A 20,838-nucleotide genomic window follows, 5' to 3' on the forward strand; every position below is an offset into this window, starting at 1 on the left:
GATAATTTATGGAATATTGTCAAAACAGCAGTAAATTATGAAAAGATGAAATTAAATGATTTTTAAAATGGTATGAAATTCCAATCTTTGTTAAATAAAATGCAATCTTATTTGTATTCTTACTGATAATATATACAAACAGGTACTACATTCTAATAATCTACTCTATAGAAACCTAATGTGCTGATGACTAATAATGCTTTCCAAAACTGGATCTTAATTTGGTCTTACTTCATCAATGAAACCCTGTACCGATGATTATAAAAGCAGTGTATCATCCTTAAAAGCATCTGAGAATTTATTAAGCATCTTACAGGACAGCTCAGGATCCTGCCTGGATTCAGAACCTCTAGTTTCTCAACCTGTGCAAAATACCAATTCACAATAGCCACTTGCCACAGTGAAAAGTAATTGTTTTCAGTCGGTAATGTTATTTAATTTCTTCTCTCCCTTTCTGAAGACATCAGTTCTCATTATTTCTGTCCATATAGAACATGGAGAAAAAAAACTGTCATGAAATGTCTGTTGATATATTAGCAGCACCCAACGCTCATATGGAATCTTCTCCACTCTTATGATTTTCTTGACTGTTTTCAACAGTTGATTCAGTGTCGATATCTTTCTCTGGCAGCATTTTCTAGCAAAAGTACCTCTCCAGACTGACTTGCAGACTCTGTAGGGATCACGTTCCTCTGATCTCTCATTACCACCTCAGCTACAATTGTATATTCCAGAAAGTTTTAGTATAACTGGATGATTATTTTATATTACAAGTTTTATTTTGGTTGTGACTAGACTACCATATGTCTCCAGTAAACAGTTTCATGGGATATCTGTTGCTCTATTCAGTGCACGAATGCAGATGCTATTTGACTTAAATTAGATCAGTGAAAAGGTTTTTGTGAAGACAACGATTACCGTCTGGCCAAGATCTTGGTCATCACTAAACAGTTACAATTTGTCTAATGTCTGATATTGTTGAAGATTTCCTCCTGGTATGCTGCAAATGCCATTGAAGATACAAAATCCAATTGATTGTGTCTGGGAAGATTTCCAATAACTCTTAAGGGAGAAAAATTTCTATTTGTACACATTAGATTGCATTCTGATCATTCTCTGGCTGTATGGCCAATAGTAATGAGAAAAAGTATCTTCTTGCACTGAATGGCATTCATGTAGGTTAGATACAATGATAGTTGGTCTCTATGTTAGTCAGGGAAGCTGCTCAACTGCTTTGTATTTCAGATATTTCAGTCTAGAGTTTCTGATGAAGTGAGGCTTTTTGGCAGCTATTTCAGGCCTCCAGTTTGCTGTTGTTTAGAATTCCCCTAAAGAGCAGTACCTGCACAGTTTAATAGATACAGACAAAATTTCTCTGCTGATTGCTTGCAGAATTCACTGAGAATATTGGAAAGTTATAGCAGCATCACTTCAGAATGAGGAAAAATTCTCTGTTAACAGAAAGACTAAAAATGTTCATTTCATTATATAATGCTGTATCTGAGGTGCTGTTTCTGTAAAGGTACACAAATTATACAGAAAAAGCTTAATAGTAAATCTCACTATTGCAGGGTAGGCCAGTAGAAATAGGTATTCATCCACCCCATCCCTTTTTTCATCACAAGTCTGTACAAGTTTGGAGGCCTTGCATATGAACAGTGCAAAAACATAGAAGCAAAGCTGATTGATTAATAAAGGTATAGACAAGATGAACTTGTGAGCAAACACGTTGGTAGTGATAGTATCGTTATGCTTCAATTATGGAAAAAAAAAAGATGTGGTAAGGATGGAAGGATATCAGGGAAAAGCATGTGATTCCTGACCATCTGACATTCCTTAATCAGCTAAGTGTACATCAGACGGAAATATATGCTGTAGCAGGAGAATAAAATGTTATCTGTAATGCCATTTAATGACTTTCTGTGTGTGGCATCTCCCTAAGAAACAAAATGGGAGCAAAACCTGCTCATAGCAGAGATATAGTGATAAGAGTCACGTAAGTGCCTCATCAGTGTTAGATCTCCCTATACCACTGTAGAAAATTCCTGTTTAAAATTTAAACTGGATGAACAATTAAACACAGTTTTGGTCTGTGACAATCAGTAATTCAAGGCTACACGTTAGGAACATGGTTTTATTCTGGGATTAGTCTAATTTCTTAACATGAAGATGTCCAATCCATCTTCAACTGTATTTTCCTATCAAATCCTGTCCGTGCTAATAACTTTTGAATTTTACAGTCAGGAAGATTTTAGATTGTTTGACAGTGGGTCTGTCACATTGTCTGAAAAGGACAGCCCAGGAGATGGAAGTCCTAAGAGTGTCCTCAGTATGAACTCACCCTATAATGGACACTAGGGAGTCCATATGAAAGAGTAATTTATGAAAAACCCAATCACGGAAAAAGATTCAATTTATGATTGCAGTTTGCTAGATGTCAGGGAAGGCAGTCATAAGACAAAAGGAAATCAGGCTTCATTAGTCTTGCTAATCACAGAATAATGTATTTTTTAATTACCAGAGATATCTTCAGTGTTAAAATTTGGATTATGGACAGGCACAAGTATTTCTGTGATACTGAATGATGTCATAGTGAGTTGTGAATACCATTCTTAGTGACTGATCAGCCTTGACAGTAAGAATGACATATAAAGCACTTTGTACTTCTAAAGCCTATTACTACTGCTAATTAATTCTTAGAACAAGCCCTGAGGGGTGCCAGTTGGGAGATAAGTTATACTATAACTGTTTTAATACTGGAATTGTTGAAATAGTTCACTAAGCAGTGTTAGTGTTTGAAATAGAATTCAAATAAGAACTCAAACTAATACCATGAAGGTAGGTCTGGAAAAGTTTATCCACTTGGGAAGTCTTGATTACAAGTAAAGCCACTTCACTCATATCCAGAAGTTTCTAACATCAGCTTAACTCATGAGAGTTTAATAAGCCACTGGATTTTGCAATTCTTTACTACACAGCAGTCTGTCCCTACTTCTCCTTATGAGGGAAATGGAGACCTTGGACAAAAGTAACATACATTTTAAACAAAGCAGCTGTTTATTTCCTGGGGGGAGGTACAGGGGGTTTGGGGTTGGTTGTTGTGGGTTTTTTTTTGGTTGGTTGGTTTAGTTTTTGGTGGGTTTGGGTGGTTTTTGTTTTCCTTGCCCGTCTTGTCTTGTGCCCAAGTTTGTGCATACTTCTTGGGCTTCTTCATTGCAAATTCAAATATATTGTGCTGTGCATTAAAAATATTAGGATTTTCTCACTTTCTTTATTGTTACGTTATAGGTTGCTACTTTTGTGGCCTACTATAAAGGCCACATAACATTTGTGAATGAATAAACCTTATCTGACTGTAACATGCTGAAGGTATTTTTAAAAGTATTGTGAAGTTCATATTGTAAACCTGCTAATAATTTCAGCAAGAAGTTCATGACATTCATAAATGCAATCCTGATGTATACATAATTCATTCAAGTTAATCTCTTTACTTTCTACATGTAGTAATTCTACCCTTTCCCCTAGCAATGTGTTATGGCCATCTGTTCCACTGAATAATGCAGTTGTTGGTGTTCTGTCACTTAAAACAGTTATATAGAAATCAAGCTCAATGAATGAGCAGTACAATAGCAAAAACTGACTCATAGATTTTATTAACATTTTTACAGTGAATGCCATAATTCTACAGATAGAATAAAAGTGAGAGTGTGGGATGAAGATGATGACATCAAATCTAGAGTAAAACAACATTTCAAAAAGGAGTCCGATGACTTCCTTGGGCAAACAATCATTGAAGTAAGAACACTGAGTGGAGAAATGGATGTGTGGTATAATTTAGGTATGATACTTATTGATTTGTTTATTTATTTATTTACTTATTTTTAACAAATTTAGGTAGAATTTCAGCATCTGTACCTTAGGGACTTCAAAATACACAGCTGTGGTACTGATTGCATATTTTTAAATCCTGGATGTTACAGGTTAGCTTGGAAACAGTGGGTATTTTGGTGAATTATGGTGATTAGCTCAGTCTCTGTAAAATTAAATATTTGTCTTTGGTATTAATAAAAGCAGCAAAAATGTGTAAGCCTTTGCTCCAGTCTAGACTATTCATAGTAGCATTAGTAAACAGTTCTATCAGGATGCATAGAAAAACCTAGCAAATATTTTCCTTGTGCATATTCACTTTATTACATTGTTTTACCTAATTACCTTTTATTTTCAACATGTTTAGATCTGTTATTCTTCACAAAACTTTTTTGATTCAGTTTTCTGTTTTGTATATCTGAAATAGGTTTACGTGCATAATCTTAAATTGAATGCAATCTGCTGAGAAGAAAACATTCTCTGCTATCCTTACTGATGGTACTTTCTTCTCTGGTCAGGTCTTAAGTAGCATCATTCTTTGAGCCAGAAATGAATCAATGAAAGTGTCTCAAAATACATTCCCTTGATCTAAATCTAAGCATAAAGCTCTTAATTCTGAAAATTTTAGTGAGCACTAAGTGTTCTAGAATAGACCTTTAAAAGTTAATCTCTGATCTATAGCAGCAAAAGCGTGTTAGAAATATTTTCATTAACATTTGCTTCTATGAGAAAGGCATCAGGTGAATTATATAACATAAATTTCTGAAACTGTAAAGTGTCTTCTGTAATTAGTGGCCATTGTTTTCCTGGATAGTATTTCATTGCCCAGGAAAAAAATAAAATAAAATTAAATAGGGATGTATCTGGAAATTCTTTTCTCGTCTGAACAATGATAAGAAAGTCTTGCTTTATTTCCTTTTTTATAGTGATTTTCTTATTAGAAACATGTCATCATCTATTCCATCTACAAAAGTCAATCAGTATCTAAAAAGAAATATCAGTAAATGGGTTATCAATTTGATATTCTGAAAAAGAATGGCAACTTTTAATCTGATACATGCACATGTTGATATCAGTATCAACAGTATATTGATATCACATCACTCAGAGGAAAGAGGAGTGAAATGGTCAGAAACAAAATCAGTTAGTCTTCAAAAGTAGTGGCAGATATTAATAATTACAGTAATAATTATTAGTCCTTATGCCAGATAGGGAATGGAAATAGTTTGTATTGAAAAGACAGAAGTGTTGTTTAAAGTGCTATGCAGCCTGTTTTGAATTTGGCAAACAAGAAAAGATTCTTAATAGCTTGATGTCCTGCTTTGTGGCTTGAGCTCTATGGGAGCTACTTAAAAGTTATTCTCTGTTCTCAACAGCAGGAATTTCTAGCTTTAAAATGAATGTATTTTGTGTGACTTTACACTTGATCGTTACTAACATGTTTTTCTGTCCTTCAGAAAAGCGGACAGACAAATCAGCTGTCTCTGGTGCTCTTAGATTGAAAATCAATGTTGAAATTGAAGGAGAGGAGAAAGTTGCTCCCTACCATGTGCAGTACACCTGTTTACACGAGGTATGTCGCAGAAGTTTAAGAAATCAAGCTAAATAAAATAAAAAATATTATGAACTAATTTGATCATTTGAAATTATTTCCAATTTTTAAGACTTGGTTTGTTGTTTGGGGGTTTGTTTGTTTTCCAGTGAAAGCAGACAGGAAATCAGATCTGCAGTTTGTAGATACTTAAATAGTTCAGTAATCTGAGAAGCATTCTGTGATTTTACCTCTAAATAAAGTAGTAGGTTTGGTTTAGGGTTTGCTAAACTGAAACATTGTTGCACGTGTTTCAGTACTTCAGAGGCTTCCATATTTCCTGCAATATATTTCTTTTAAATTGTGAACTTGAAGTTTAAAATTACAGATCCAATTTCTGTTGAAGGACTCTCCAGTGAGCATTATAACACCAGGATTAGCAAGGGCATTTAGGAGAGGAGAGTTTCTGCTCAGTTTTATGTTGCAGTCTCTGTGCCAGTTCTCTGAGGTGACCTTATGTCAAGAAGATAGATCAAAGTGCTGAATCATAGACCTGCGCTACTAGAGTTCAACAAAAGCATTTACTGTCTTGGGTATTTTGCTTGCCAAATGATGGTTCATTGATGCCAGCCCTCAAAGGGAAAAAAAAAAAAAAAAAAAAAAAAAAAAAAAAAAAAAAGATAAAAATCTAAGTTAATGAGCATATGGTTGATTATGTAAAATATACAATGTCATTTAAAAATGACATATTCCTATTTGAAAAATTTCTTGCATTTAGAATCTGTTCCACTACTTGACAGAAGTTAAATCTAACGGTGTGGTAAAAATCCCTGAAGTTAGAGGTGATGATGCCTGGAAGGTGTACTTTGATGATGCTGCACAAGAAATTGTAGATGAATTTGCAATGCGGTATGGAATTGAATATATTTATCAAGCTATGACGTAAGTATTTCCATGTTTGTTTTTTCTTACTCTACCATCAAGAATGTGTTTGAAGGAACAGATGAGTTCCAAGACTTTGTGACTCTGTTTTCTGTCTCACACTTGTTCCTGATTCTGAATTCTGACTGTCCTTTGTGTCCCTCTGACTCACTGAAGGGCTGCTTAGCTGCACTAGCACTGAGATATTTTATAAGCATTTTATAAGCTATTACTAGTTTTATCTCTAATGCATTACTTAATCCTTATGATATTGAGCAATGAGACTTGAACTTCCTTAACTGGGATTGAGTTACTTTTGCTAGCAAGAACAGAGTTTAACAAGCTGTGTACTACTCCCCAGGAATACAGAAGTTAGAGAATGCCAGCAATGGATAGAGTAACTTTCCATAGCTAAAGTAAATAACTTATGCAAACTGTTTTTAATGATATTAGAACATATCACTACATCCTTCATATTGAAGTAGCTCTTATTACTTCAGAACACAGCACTTCTGAGCTTGGTTAGAAACCTGGGGATGCAAAAGCTATATCATATATTCTTGACTTGTCCAGTGAACAGTTTGCTTGTGAAAAGGACTATATTTTGCTCCTTCTGCAGCTGTAGGAAAACAGAGGACCTCAAATTAGTTCATTATCCCTAACAAAAGTTGGCAAAGAATTTTTAACTAGAATATTTATTTTGCTTCTTCCATCACTTTACAGCCCAACCTAAAAGCGTGATCCACTTCTATAGTATTAAGGTACATAAACACAGAAAGTTTAATTTTATTGCAGGATATAAGGACAAAATCTGGTATTGAAATGGACATGTCTTTCACTTCATTGAGGGTACACCTAATAGAAAAGTGGAGGTGTCTTTATAATATATACTTGTTTAATGGTCTTCCTCTAAAGACTTGAAACAGCATTGCACAGAAAAATTTAATTAAGCCTGACATTTCTCCTGTGGCACTGCATATTCACACTATGTGTGGAGGAACACATGCAATAAGTTTTATGAATAGAAATTGGAATTTCTAATTTCGTATTCTTTGCTAGTATTTAATTTTTCATGTTTACCTTCCCATCAGACATGTATGTCTTTATGTCTTATATCTATAGATGTACTGGAATGGAATGTGCAAATCAATCCAAAGTATATCTCATGTATGTTGATGTATCTGCTTTGGACATTGTACCCCAGTAATACTTTGCGATGAATTGAAGTATGATTGAGCCCTTGTGTTAGAGACAGACATCCGCATTTTTATCAGAATAAATGTAGACAGTTCTCTCCTGAAGAATGACCAATTAGAAAGGCTGTCTTATTTCAAGACAAGGATTCCAGCTACCCTGTTTCTAAACAAGGAAATCCATGCTGTATTCATGTAAAGACAAAAACAATCATCAACCCAAAACTAAGGTAAAACAGAAAGGCTGTTTGTGTTGCTGCAGCTGAAGCTCTCTGAAAAAAATTGACTTCACAGATTCTATAATTCACTTTTTATTTTTAAAATTATTTGACTTTTTTCAATTGGGTAAAGAGATGAAAAATGATTGGGTTGGAAGAGGACTTTATTTGTTTATTCTTCTAGCAGCCAAATAAACATAGCTAGCTACATTAATGTTTTGCATATACATGAATTTAGAAGAAAATGGAAATGAAAATAGATAAACTAGAATACAGATGAACAAAAGCAACAGCCCGATGATCCAAATGGCCTCTGTTTTGATGACTCCAGTGATGGGTGGTGATTTACACTGTGATTGTGATGTCTTGAAGGAGTCATACTGGAAGGAAGTTTATTTACCTATTTACAGTAAGCAACCTCCCCGTCGGCAAGGAATAATATATTTTCTATCATTTTGCTTCTGATGTAATTTATTTCTCCTTAGAAGATAAAAAGCAGGGCACATACTGGAATGGTTTTGACTAGATATTGAAATTATACATAGCATCACCATCCTGGATCTATTCTGTAGTAAAGTTGATTGCAATGGAAGCTCTATTAAGATTTTCTTGCTGGCAACCACTGGAAGCTCCAATGCTTCTAAATCAGCAATGTTTTTCTTATTCCAGAAAGTTGATGGGCATTAAATATGCCATCTTGTTTTCCAAAAGGCATGCAAATCATCAATTGAAGTAATTTTCATTGATGGCTTTTGCTTACTGAGCAGTGTGTGTTAATGAGCCCTCTTTCTTTGCCTGTTCACACTACCAGAAGCACTGGAAGACTCCCAGGCACTGAGACATCATCAGGAAACAGCAGCGTAAGAAAGCTGAAAGATAAAGCTAGCAGACCTGAATTAAAATATATGACTCTGGTTTAAACAATGCAATATATACTCTAAAATATGTGATACTTGGTAATGTTTGCTTTGATATACGTGCCCATCAGAAAGAATTATTACTCATGTTACTGGTTGCTGTTGTCAGAGATCGACATAGACAAGGAAGGAATTTCCTTGATATATTTTTTAATTTATTTCAGCAAGCAGAAGCAAACTTTCAGATTTCTTACCTGGATTACCAGCACCCTCAGAGTTATGGCCATTCTTAAGTGTGATAAATGTTATAAGCTCTGTGAACTTTACAGATTTTATTTAATGACACAAATCAAAAATTCACGTAACCTGTCACTTGATAGCAATGTTTTCATTGACATCACTAATCAAATTACTGGTGGAATGGAGTAGTGATCTAAATAAAGACATAACAATATTATAGTGATAGGTTTAATTTCTCCTTACAACAAATATAATTTGTTCTATTTTCAAGATAGGAGCTCAGACCAGGTGTTGGGTAGCTCGATCTGTGTATTCATTAGAAGAACCTGCAGAAGAGACCTCACTGAACTCAAAATGTTGACACAAACAATTTTTCCACAGTCTGTCTTGTCTCCTGTGGGCAATTATCTTAATGGGTTCTCCTATAGCAACTGCTGCTGATTCCCTTGAGCAGGGCATATGCTAGAAGTATGGTTCCTAAGAGTGAATAATTACTTCCTTCATATCACAGCCTAGGGTTCCTCATGTACTGAGGATCTTTAGGGCTATTACACAATTTCTTGAAATTGTAAGTCTGTTTTAAAATTGTATTTTAATTATTTTTGTGTCAATTTAAAAAAAAAAAAAAAAAAAAGGTAAATCATCAAAGGATTGTTGTAGGGGTTGGAAGGGACCTCAGGAGATCATCTAGTCCAACCTGCCAAAGCAGGTTCCCTATAATAGGTTCCACAGGAAAGCATCCAGGTATCTCCAGAGAAGGAGACTACAATCTCTCCAGACAGCCTGTTCCGAAGCTCTGTCACCCTTGAAGAAAGGAAGTCTTTCCTCGCGTATATATGGAATTTCTCATGTTTCTGTTTGTGCCAGTTTTCCCTTATCCTGTAACTGGGCACCACTGAAATAAGCTTGGCCCCATCCACTTCACTCCAGCCAACTAGGTATTTATAAGAACTTATAAGATCCCTTCACATCCTTCTCTTCTCCAGGCTGAGCAGCCCCAGGTCTCTCAGCCTTTCCTCACAAGGGAGGTACTTCCAAGCCCCTCATCGTCTCTGTGGCCCTTTGCTGCACTCTTTAGAAGTTTCCTGTCTTTCTTGAACAAAGGAGCCCAGAACTGAACACGGTACTCCAGATGTGGCCTCACCAGGGTGGAGCAGAGGTGGGGGATCATTTCCCTTGACCTGCTGGCCATTTTTTTTTTCTTTTTATGCACCCCATGATTCCATTGGCCACATTGGGCACAAAGGCACACTGCTGATTCATGGCCAACCTGTTGTCCCCAGGCCTGACTCAGCAGAGCTCCTTTCCAGTAGATCAGCCCCTAAACTGTACTGACACATACAGTTATTCCACCTCCAGTATAAGACTCCGTGCTTGCTCTTATTGAACTTAATTAAGAATCCTTTCCAGCCTGTTCAGGTTTTTCAGAATGGCAGCATGGCCTTCTCACATGTCAGCTACTCCTCCCAGTTTTGTATCACCAGCAAACTTGCTGATTTTATGTTTCTCAAAATTCATGTGATGAATAGATCTGGTGACATTTATTTTACTTGCATCTGGGGAATATCACCTAGTATCACTATTTTATACATAGGAAATTACTGTTTTTTCCAGTTTATAGGAGATGTGTGACCTGCTGAAACATTTTCTTAATTAGATAGCTGGGTTAGATTTTTATGAGATTTACGCTGCAGTGTTTAAAAGCACTTCTCAAAAGCACTGGCAATGAATGAAACGTTTGGTATCATTCCAGTCAGTTGGGAATGTTGACTTCCATTACTGGCCCATGTGATTGATTTGTTATGCGGACAAGCGATTTCCTGGAATTTCATAAAACTTGGATAATTGCATCTAAAGATCTGCCTTACAGGAATGCTGAGAAATGTTTGCAGAACACTTTGAATGTGAACAGTGAGATTTATGCGTCAGTGTAGGTCACCATACTGGTGAAATTGCAAGCCTGTGATCTATAATATATAATATATATATAATATATATATATATTATAATATAATATATAATATATATTATATAGATATATAGTGTGCCCCGGTGGCGCAGCGGGTAGAAGTGCTGCTTGCAACACTGGAGGCCCGGGTTCGAATCCCCCCTGTGGTGCAAGTGGTAGAAGCGCTGCTCTGCTACACAGAAGGCTCAAATCCCGGGAGTTGGACTTGATGATCTCTAAGGTTCCTTCCAACTTGCACGATACTGTGATATTGTGATATAAGCCAAACATGAAAATACTCCAGTGAGTCTAATGCTAGAGAAAGCCCAGGGAGTTGGTCTCCTGTCTTGACTTCAAAAGTCTGCAGATACAAAGGGACCTCAGACAAACACTGAAGCCCTAGATTGTCTTTAATATGAACCCTGTCTCTCCTACCTCCCAGATGGATCTCTTTTCTTCCACGTTCTTTACCCAGTCAGATAAACTAGAAAATCCAGCAATTATTCACCTTCTTATTCTAGCTTTAGGAGGGATTAAGGCCTTGATTCATCACACTGTCCCTTTCTGCTGTAATCTTATTTCTTTAACCTTTGGATGAAAATGAAGACAGATCTATATACGTGGATTTTATTTAGATATTTATTTGCATGTAATTAATGACTCATCTTTTTTTTTTTTTCTTGAAAGTTGATTAAAATTATAAGAGGATTTATCCCGAGTGAGATGCAAAAGTGTTTGAAAATTACAATTTTCCAACCAATTGCATTTCAATTAAAGAATAAATTGCTTTCATCTTTACTCTAAATTACCTCGTGGATCACGCACTCTTAAGCACTCGTTGGTAATTACATGCACAATGAGTTCAAGACTTGTTTTATATTGACCATAGTGATCATCTAGCTGTAGTGATAGGTAAATGTGTTTAGCATCACTTGTATCTTGCCAGAACTAGTTGGTTATACCTAGAATGTCTTTGTATGTCTTCAGATATACAAGTTCTGTTACAGGTCCCATTGACAAAGAATACTGAGGAGAACAGGTTGGTCAGTGATTTTATAGAGCCCATTTATGATACCTAGGTACTGAATGGAAGATAGTAGCTATAAGATTTGTTAATTAAGGTTGATTCATGAACCTGGACATCTGCAAAGTTTTGGAGTTTTCTTCTTTTTTAATGGGTATGTGACCTGTTTCTAAAGTAACATTTGCAATTTAGATGTCCCGTTTGTGAAGTAAGTGTTAGAGCTTGGTTTAGAGCAGTGTGAGGTACTGGCAGCCCAGAGTGTATTTTTAAGCTCATTTCTGTATCTGTAATGAATGTAACTGAAAAGAAATTGTAATGACAGAAAGTGCAGACTCCTTGCCGCCTTTAATAATTGTCAGTTTGTTTGAATTACAGGCACTTCTCCTGCCTGTCTTCTAAATATATGTGCCCTGGTGTTCCAGCAGTTATGAGTACATTGTTGGCCAATATAAATGCTTTCTATGCTCATACTACAGTAACAACAAATGTATCCGCCTCAGATAGATTTGCGGCTACTAACTTTGGGGTAAGTAGACTTCTTTTTTAATAGAATAGTATCTCTTAATTTCTAATATATGATAAAGTAACAGTTTCTGAATTCTAATTTTAAAGCAGTTGATCATTTAAAAGAATGAGTTGCTGTCAGCTTTCAAAGATGTAACTGAGTCTTTACAATCAATCACTGTTAAATCTATGTAAGGTATGGTATAAATCATCTAGCATATATGTATAGAACTAAGATATTTATCATTGTTTTACTTTTTTATTTCAGTGGGTCTTACAAACTATCAAAACTGGTTAGACTAAGTACAGTTTGCATTTGTTTGCTTGAAAATGTTGTTAGCAAATTGATTAACATAAAAGATCAAGGCTCAAATAATTACAGATAATAATGTGGTAGTATGGGATGTCGTTGTTAACTTTCCTTGTGTGAACATGTAACTCACTGTGGAAATATAAAATGATTTTTAAAAAAGAAATTCACAGTATATTCTGATCTATTTCCCTTCCTTCACTGTGGGTGTGAGAACAGGAAGGGGGAGAATTAATTCAAAGAGGATGCTTACATATCTGCTGTTAAATGTGATGATGTGGTCAGTGGTAGTGTACAAATGCAATTTGATACTGAAAAATGAATTCCTTCTCACCTTCCTCTTTTACATGCATAGCAAACATCCAAGCCATTCATAAATTAACAGTATATATGTATCTTTCCTTAAATACTATTTATCAACACAAAATCAAATATTAAACACACTTAAAAATAACTAAGTACAAATTATGGTGATATGGAGTAGTGTCAGAGGTAGCGATGATCTTATATTTTAAGGTTTGCTATGAAATACAAATATTAATGTTCATTTATATATATTATGAAAATCAGAATATTTATGATATGATTACTGGAATATTGCTGTGTACTTATCCTAGTTAATATAAACTAATTGATGGTGTATTGTGGAATGAATCTATATCTTGTTGAAACCAGACAATTCATTCAATTTTTGAGCCCTATTAGGCTTTTGACTTTTATCCAGCTTTTGAAATGTAGAATGTTTTGTTACATTTTCTATTCTTTCTTTCCATTTTGCTAATGATCTGAATTACTTTCTTTCATCCTCAGATTGGAGGGAGATTAAATCCTCTCTCTGTTAATGCTAGTTTACCTTTGACGCAATTTCCAATTAAATTCGTGGTTCAACAGATGGATGGAAAGACAGTAGAGTAGTAAGCATCACTAACAGAGATTTTTGAGATATTTCTTTAAAAAAAATGACTTATGAGCAAAAAAATTTTACTGTCTTGTTCAGAAGGCATTTGTTAGTGGATAGCTGCGCATCATTCATCAAAAAGAACATCTCAAATTCAAGACCTCAGGCTACAGCTGGGAAGGATTTGGCTGACTGAATACTTTAGTACAGATTTATAGCATGACAGGAAAAAAACCCTTTTGATTGATCCCTTAAGGAAACCATGCCAAATTGGTGGCTTTAGGTGTAGGTTAGTGTTCCACTGAGAGATACGAGACAGTGCACAGAGGGCTCTGTGTTCATATTAGTGCATATCCTATTTCACAGGTAGTATTATAAGAGCTATCAGATTTTGCTACCTCCAACATTCTGCTGCTTTCACATATGTTGGTAAGAATTTATGCAGTGCATTGATATATGTTCTAACATGAAGAATGGGAATTAAAACCTGTCATCAATATTGCTTGGGGATGGCACAGATTAGCTGGCTATCTCGTAGCAAAATACTTTTACTGCATCTTTGATGATAACAAGGGAATCTTAGCATTTAAAATGTAACATTGTTGTATTACTTGGTTTATTCTTCCAAAAGCCACTGTTTCTGAATTGTTATTTTCAATCATACTTTTACATCAAATTCTGTTGTAAATGAGCAACATTTCTTCTGTGGGAAGAGGAAGTCTCTTCTTCAAGAGTGTAATATAAAATATAAAATATATTAAAAAAAAAAACAAACAAACAAACAAACAAAAAAAAAACCTGAAGCTCATCTGTTTTAGTAAGCCCTGATAACATAGCTGAAAACTTTGAACTTTAACTCAAATTGATGCTCCTATTGCATTTTGTCACAGACAGCAGACAACATTTTTCAATTCTTAGGTAGTTTGTCTGAGTTAGTGTGTCAGAAAGTAAATACTGTACAGGAAAGCCTTCATCATCTCATTAATGCATTGCATGGCTGCACGGTGTTGAATGTGTACCAGGTAACTGGCAACACAGGTAAGAGCAAAAGCACAGTTGTGAAAGATACACTGCCTGGCTTTAAAGCACAGATATCTCAGACAGTGCTTTTATATGAAAGAATGGAAAATAATCTCTCTCAAATGAGTTAAGAATGTAAACAGATTAAATGCTTTCTTAGAAATTAAAAAGGAAATAAAATTGAATTGTAACTTTACCCCTGTTTACAAAAATGTGCTAGTTCTTATGCAGAGCATTCTTGTTTTCATTTTACAGAGGGAAAAGTTCATTAAACTTTTGGATCAGTTGCATAATTCTCTGAGGATTGATTTATCTAAATATAGGGTAAGTTCATCACATTTTACCTAGATGACCCAAATGTGTTTTCCTACAAACATCCTTGTGCACTTTATCTGTTTTAAAGAAGTTTTAGAGATTAATCTGTGGGATAGAAGCTGTAAAAGAGTGCTAATAGGAGACCCCAAATCCTTAAGATCAAAACCTACAGTGTTTAATCATTTTAACTATTTTTCCAATTTGATTTATTATTATTATTTATTTATTTTTTTCCAAAAATGAGTCAGGGGATGAGCAGACATTCAGGAAAGTATAGGATTCAATAACTTCAGTTGAATTAATTCACCATTTAATTCAACTGGGATTTACCTTTCACTGATGTGTAAATTGCAGTTACTGATGGATTTATTTTGAGAGGTGGAGATCCTAGGAATACTGAGAGTTGACTATTCATTTTTCTAGATAATAGGAATCCCAATTTTACTTATGCCTTATAGAAGCCCTTCTACTGAATTGTCCCCCAATCCCAGCCCTTTCCAGAAAGAGGTGCACATGAAAATCTGCCTCTTATCAAACCATTCTCACTCCCTGTCTCCATTTCACTGGATCATGACATTTTTTAATGACCAGTAATTAATAAGGACTCCATCAGCTTTAGTTCTGCTTTCAGATTCTAGGAATGGCAGCACAAAGCTCATGGACTTCTTTGTTAAATCAGGTTTGCTTTGTAAAATGGAAAGACGGAGAGAATATTTAAAAGAACCCTCAGGCATCAGAGATCATAGAAGTAGCATATACTCCGTGTTTAAGACGTAACCCTTAACAGACTACATTATTTTAATGTTGAAGAATGTTATTCGGGTTATACTGGGATATAAAGATGTTTGGCTCATGTTTCATTAGCAGGAATCCATTTAAGTAACAGTACTTAACCATCAATCTTCCTGTGAACCTAAAGATCAAAGCATAAATTTCATGAATGATTCCTTCATTATGCTTACTGAGTCTCTGGTCACCAGTGAATTGTGTGCCATGGAAAATGCATGAATGATTTTCATTAGCAACTCTTCCCCAGATTTCTTGTTGTATTTTTTTGTATCATTAATGTTTTGAAAACATCACAGCAATTTAAATAATTCATACTAGAGACACAGCAGTATTATCAGAAGTGCTCCTATTCATGTGGAAGGAGATATTTATTCCTAGCTTCTCACAGGCAGAATTAAGGCAGCAGATGATCGTTTTCAATCCTTCCAAACATCGCTTTCCTTTGCCAGATAATTTTTTTCCTAGTTTTTCAGGTATGTAACTTTCAACTTCCATTTCACAATTCCTCTCCTCCTCATTCACCAGGATAACTTTCCTGCCAGCAATTCTGAAAGACTTCAAGATCTGAAATCAACTGTGGACCTTCTTACCAGCATTACTTTTTTTAGAATGAAGGTATTGTCCTTTGTTTGCGCTCCTGTTTTCTAGGAAGGCAGTATTGTAATCCTCTTGATCACTTCTTAATCAATTCATCTCCTGCAGTTTTTCAGTCCCTGCGTAGTCCCAAGATCACTGTTGTAAACACTAACAGATCACACTAACAACGTGGTAAAAATAAAGCCATTCTCATGCAATACAAAACATTTCAGACATCTTTTCCTTTCCAAATAATGACTTTACATGTTCTGAAGGAAACAGAAACAACGACTTTTTTTTTTTTTTTTTTTAATAAAAAAGCACTTTAATTAAAGTCAAGACAAATAAAGGATAATCAATTAATTTCCTTCAGAACATGGAGCATCTAGACTGTGCTCCTAGTAATATCACATATGAAATAGAAACATAGGCCTGATAACTCTAATTTCTTTCATCAATCTAGAGATTCATATCTAGGTGTCAGAGTTCTGAAATAGTTCTAGAATAAAGTGTCATAAATTACTGACTGGGAATACTGAAACAGTAAACCGAGTTTGTAACTGCATATTGTGATTTCACTGTGTGAGGCACAACATAAAGAGAGTTTAGATGACTAATTAAATTGAAATTCAAATTAATGGTTCCAAAAGTGGAGTGAAAAGCTTGAGTTTTTGTTGTTTAAAAAAAAAAAAAAAAAAAAAAAAAAAAAGAAAGAAAGAAAAGAAAAGCAATTTGTCTGATGTTCAGAGAAAATCACAATCATATGGCCTAATGTTATATTAAAGAGGAAAATCTTAAGGGAAAGAAGGAAAAATCAATCAAAAAGAGGAAAATCAAGGGAGCGTAAAAACAGGAGGGGGAATGGCTGTTTACGAGTGTGGATAGTGATAGGACAAGGTGAAATGGTTTTAAACTGAGACAGGGGAGGTTTAGGTTGGATATTAGGAGGAAGCTTTTTGCGCAGAAGGTGGTGACGCACTGGAACAGGTTGCCCAAGGAGGTTGTGGATGCTCCATCCCTGGAGGTATTCAAGGCCAGGCTGGATGTGACTCTGGGCAGCCCAGTCTAATGGTTGGCGACCCTGCACATAGCAGGGGGTTGAAACTGGATGATCATTGTGGTCTCCTTCTAACCAGGCCCTTCTAAGGTGATATTCTGATGTTTAACTTTGAGCATGGATGTTTCTTCCATTTTATGAATAATTTCATTGAAATAACAGGTGGTGATATCACTTATTTGCTTAACTGAAGTATGTTTTAATGCATCTCTAAACATAGGTCACCTGAAGTCAATTTGAGTTTATACATTATCATTACTGTATTTCAACACTTGTGTTCTTGTATTCCAAAGCTGCATTCGTTGCAACATTTGGATTTTCTCTGATTCTGAAATTCTGTTGTTTATGAAATGTTGTCTTAGGTCCTTGAATTACAGAGCCCACCTCGAGCCAGTACTGTGGTGAAAGACTGTGTGAGAGCCTGCTTGGACTCAACATACAAATACATTTTTGACAATTGCTATGATCTTTACTCCCAATTAATAGACCAGGTAAGGCCTCATGCTTCACTCATTCCAGTTAGCTTACAGTAAGTATATACAAAGAATCCCAGTGTTCCCTCATATAAAAGCACTTGAGTTATGTTCATTTTATTTTTATGAAAAAAAGGGTAATATAAGAAATAAATCCACAGACAAATGTGAACTCTTAAATGGTTCGCAAGATGAGTTTCAAAATGAAAATGTCAGCCTATAAATTAGACTTCACATTGGACACGGCTATAAAATTGTCCAATGACTTTTAGGGAAGATGAAATTTAATTGCTTACTGTTCGTTTATGATTAGTAATTGGAAAATAATTTTTAAAAATTCAATATTACACTCCAGTGGTTGTAGGAAAGAAGTATTATAGTCCGTGGAAAATGATATACTGTCTTTCCAGTTTAGTATTTTATCACCTGTGATGCATACTTGGATTCAGGCTTTAGAGGAGGATAATTATGTAACATTTCTAAATAACAGTCCATCAGGGTGAGCTTTCCATGCAAAGTAATTATAGCATTTGTCTTGTTCAAATGCCATGCAAAAGCCTCAAAAATGCTTCTTTTTTTTTTTTTTCCTCTAACATTGACAGAGTTTATTCTATAAATCATGCTAAAATAAGGAAATTTGTAGAATTAAGCTACTGTCTAAAAGGAGCATCACTGCTTTATCACATTACCTCCTGTTCACTAGCTTTGCCTTCTGGGTGATACACTGGAAAAATGTATTTTGGTGACTACTGTCTTGGAAATGATGAGTTATGTTGTTAGGCAAATACACATTTGCTGTGTAGTGTATTATAAATAAAAACATTTATACTACATGATATGACACATGGAATTTAATTTGAAAGCACATCTCAACTGAATTAAAATGACGAATACCTGCATTCTAGGAGTGGAAGTACAGGCTTTCCATTCTACTTTATTAAATGAAAGTGGTTTTCTAACATTGGATTCCCAACACATGAGAAGCTCATCTCTGGCTTTCAAACTTTCAGTGTAAGAAACTCCAACCTACACCTCTAAGGCAGAACTTTCCTAGAAAATCAATTGAATTTATTCAGCTGTAGTGACGACTGTCTAATAAATACAAAATTCAGTAACTTTAAGCCTTTGTGATGCTGCAGAAGCATCAAATCACACTAAGAAATCTCAGAATGGTGATTTGTAATAGGTTTATATTGATTTTTGCTGCTGGAAAACAGGAAACAGCTGAATTATTTGAATTTCTAAGAAAATGCCTGAAATTTCTCTTGCTGCAGCTACCTTGTTGGGGGGGGGCAATGATATTCGGGCACTTCTGAAACTAACCTGAACTTGCATGTTTTCATTGGCTTTATCTTTGAGAAGAGAGAAGAAGGGATGAGTAAGGCTTCCTGCTTTCCTGCATGCGTTTTTGTTGCTTTTATACTTCTAGATCTCCATGAGATGTCATTTTTTTCTTGTTTTTATGCTACACTTTATCATGCAGAACTATTTTTAAATGGCTGTCTTTCCTTGTCTTCTAAAGGATGTTCGTTCCTTGTTCCTGTGATAGCCTTGAAAAAGAGCGTCTTTAGTCAAAGAGCACTAAGCTGCTAATTATAAGCACAGGGTGGCAATTTTAACTTTATCCATTTCACTCAAATGGCTGCAGGTAGCACAACACCCACTTCTGCAGGCAGCTTTTACCCCAAAATAATCAAGAAGCACAGTTTGGGGGCTCATGTATGCCTTTATTCTCCAACAGAATGTACTGCAAGCTGAAGACATTGTAAATCAGTATGAGCAGCAACTACAGGCATCACATCTATTTGCCTTACCAACAGCTCAGGGGTTGTTTTGGTTTGTTGTTTGTTTTGCTAACATTTACTTTGCAGCGATTTGAATTTGTTTGTTAAACATAGTAGATGTGCTAACCTGGATATTGATGAGTCTGCTGAGCTTATCAGCAGACACTGGAGTTAACAGGTGAACGTGGAATATGATGTAATCTTCTGCACAGCACTGCAAAACCTACAGCAGTCGATAGTCTAAAATGCAAGGTTGTTATAGACTGTTTTGGTGGAGAATGTAAAGCAGTCTTAAGTTGATGTCTCTCTCCAGATTACTTTTTTAGAACAGTGTGAGTGAGATCTTGTTACATTATTCATGTCTTACATAATCATTTTGAAGTCCTGCACTTACTGATAGATTGCTATGAAGTTCTCATATTAAAAATAATAATAATAACCTGTGAATATTCACTGAACCGCAAAAACAAATTAACTGCAGCTTCCCCACAGTTACATACCTTCTCTGTTCTCTTTCAGCAAGTATCCCAGCAGGTGAGTCTGTGTGTTGAAACTTTATGAAGGCAAGTGTCTACTGGCTATAAGCTGGCAATAACCTAACAAATATGGGAAGTTTAATGAAAATGAGAAGTAAAATATAAATTGAATAGAAATAGACTATATACAAAATAACTCATCAGAAATCAAAGAATCACATGCAATCTTAATAACTGATAGGAAAGGTTTCTGGCAGGTGGTAGGTAACTGAGGAAATTAATTAGCTTTAAGAAAGAAATTAATAAGATAATTCAGATTACTGCCTAAATTCTGCATCAGCTCTGGAGTAGTACTCCTCATTGTCTTCTTACTGTTTGCTGACAATACACCTGCATGCAGAACAGCTAAACACGGTTTGCTGGAATCCAGAGCTCTAAACGATTTCTGGTGAATCAAGGCATATTGCAGACAGATTTGTGGCATTGCAAATATCATTATGAAGCAGAACACAATATTTTATGCTGTTTAATTAATGTAATTAATGTTTTATTAGCTTTATTTCAAAAAGCCTTAGTCCAGTTACTATAGATTTAATCCTTGAGCCTTCTTCATTAACCATTCTCTTCTCGCTGCTAGCTTCCCTATCCAATGGAGGCCTCCTCCAAAAGGAAACTGAGTTCGTTGTAGCATGGTGGGAAGCAGAAAAGGGTCACGTTTTAGCTGCACAGCTGAGATTTGAACTGTGAGGAGTGAGAGCTGAAACTGATGAACCCCAAAGCAACAAGACATGATTTGTATGTAGGCCACCACCTGCTCTCACTCAGGGGAAAGACTGG

The 20,838-nt window shown here is 35.4% G+C and overlaps 1 protein-coding gene across 1 annotated transcript in view; it reads left to right on the forward strand.

The window, feature by feature from the left end:
* UNC13C (unc-13 homolog C) overlaps nucleotides 1-20,838 on the forward strand; it is a 124,296-nt gene that overhangs the window by 49,607 nt on the left and 53,851 nt on the right. Inside the window, exons 10-16 of the mRNA XM_072345100.1 lie at nucleotides 3,669-3,838; nucleotides 5,325-5,440; nucleotides 6,177-6,340; nucleotides 12,175-12,325; nucleotides 14,787-14,855; nucleotides 16,161-16,250; nucleotides 17,631-17,759. Coding sequence (XP_072201201.1) covers nucleotides 3,669-3,838; nucleotides 5,325-5,440; nucleotides 6,177-6,340; nucleotides 12,175-12,325; nucleotides 14,787-14,855; nucleotides 16,161-16,250; nucleotides 17,631-17,759 — 889 coding nt within the window. The remainder of the gene's footprint in view (nucleotides 1-3,668; nucleotides 3,839-5,324; nucleotides 5,441-6,176; nucleotides 6,341-12,174; nucleotides 12,326-14,786; nucleotides 14,856-16,160; nucleotides 16,251-17,630; nucleotides 17,760-20,838) is intronic.

This window comes from Excalfactoria chinensis, chromosome 10, assembly GCF_039878825.1.
Source record: "Excalfactoria chinensis isolate bCotChi1 chromosome 10, bCotChi1.hap2, whole genome shotgun sequence".
Lineage (NCBI taxonomy): Eukaryota > Metazoa > Chordata > Aves > Galliformes > Phasianidae > Excalfactoria > Excalfactoria chinensis.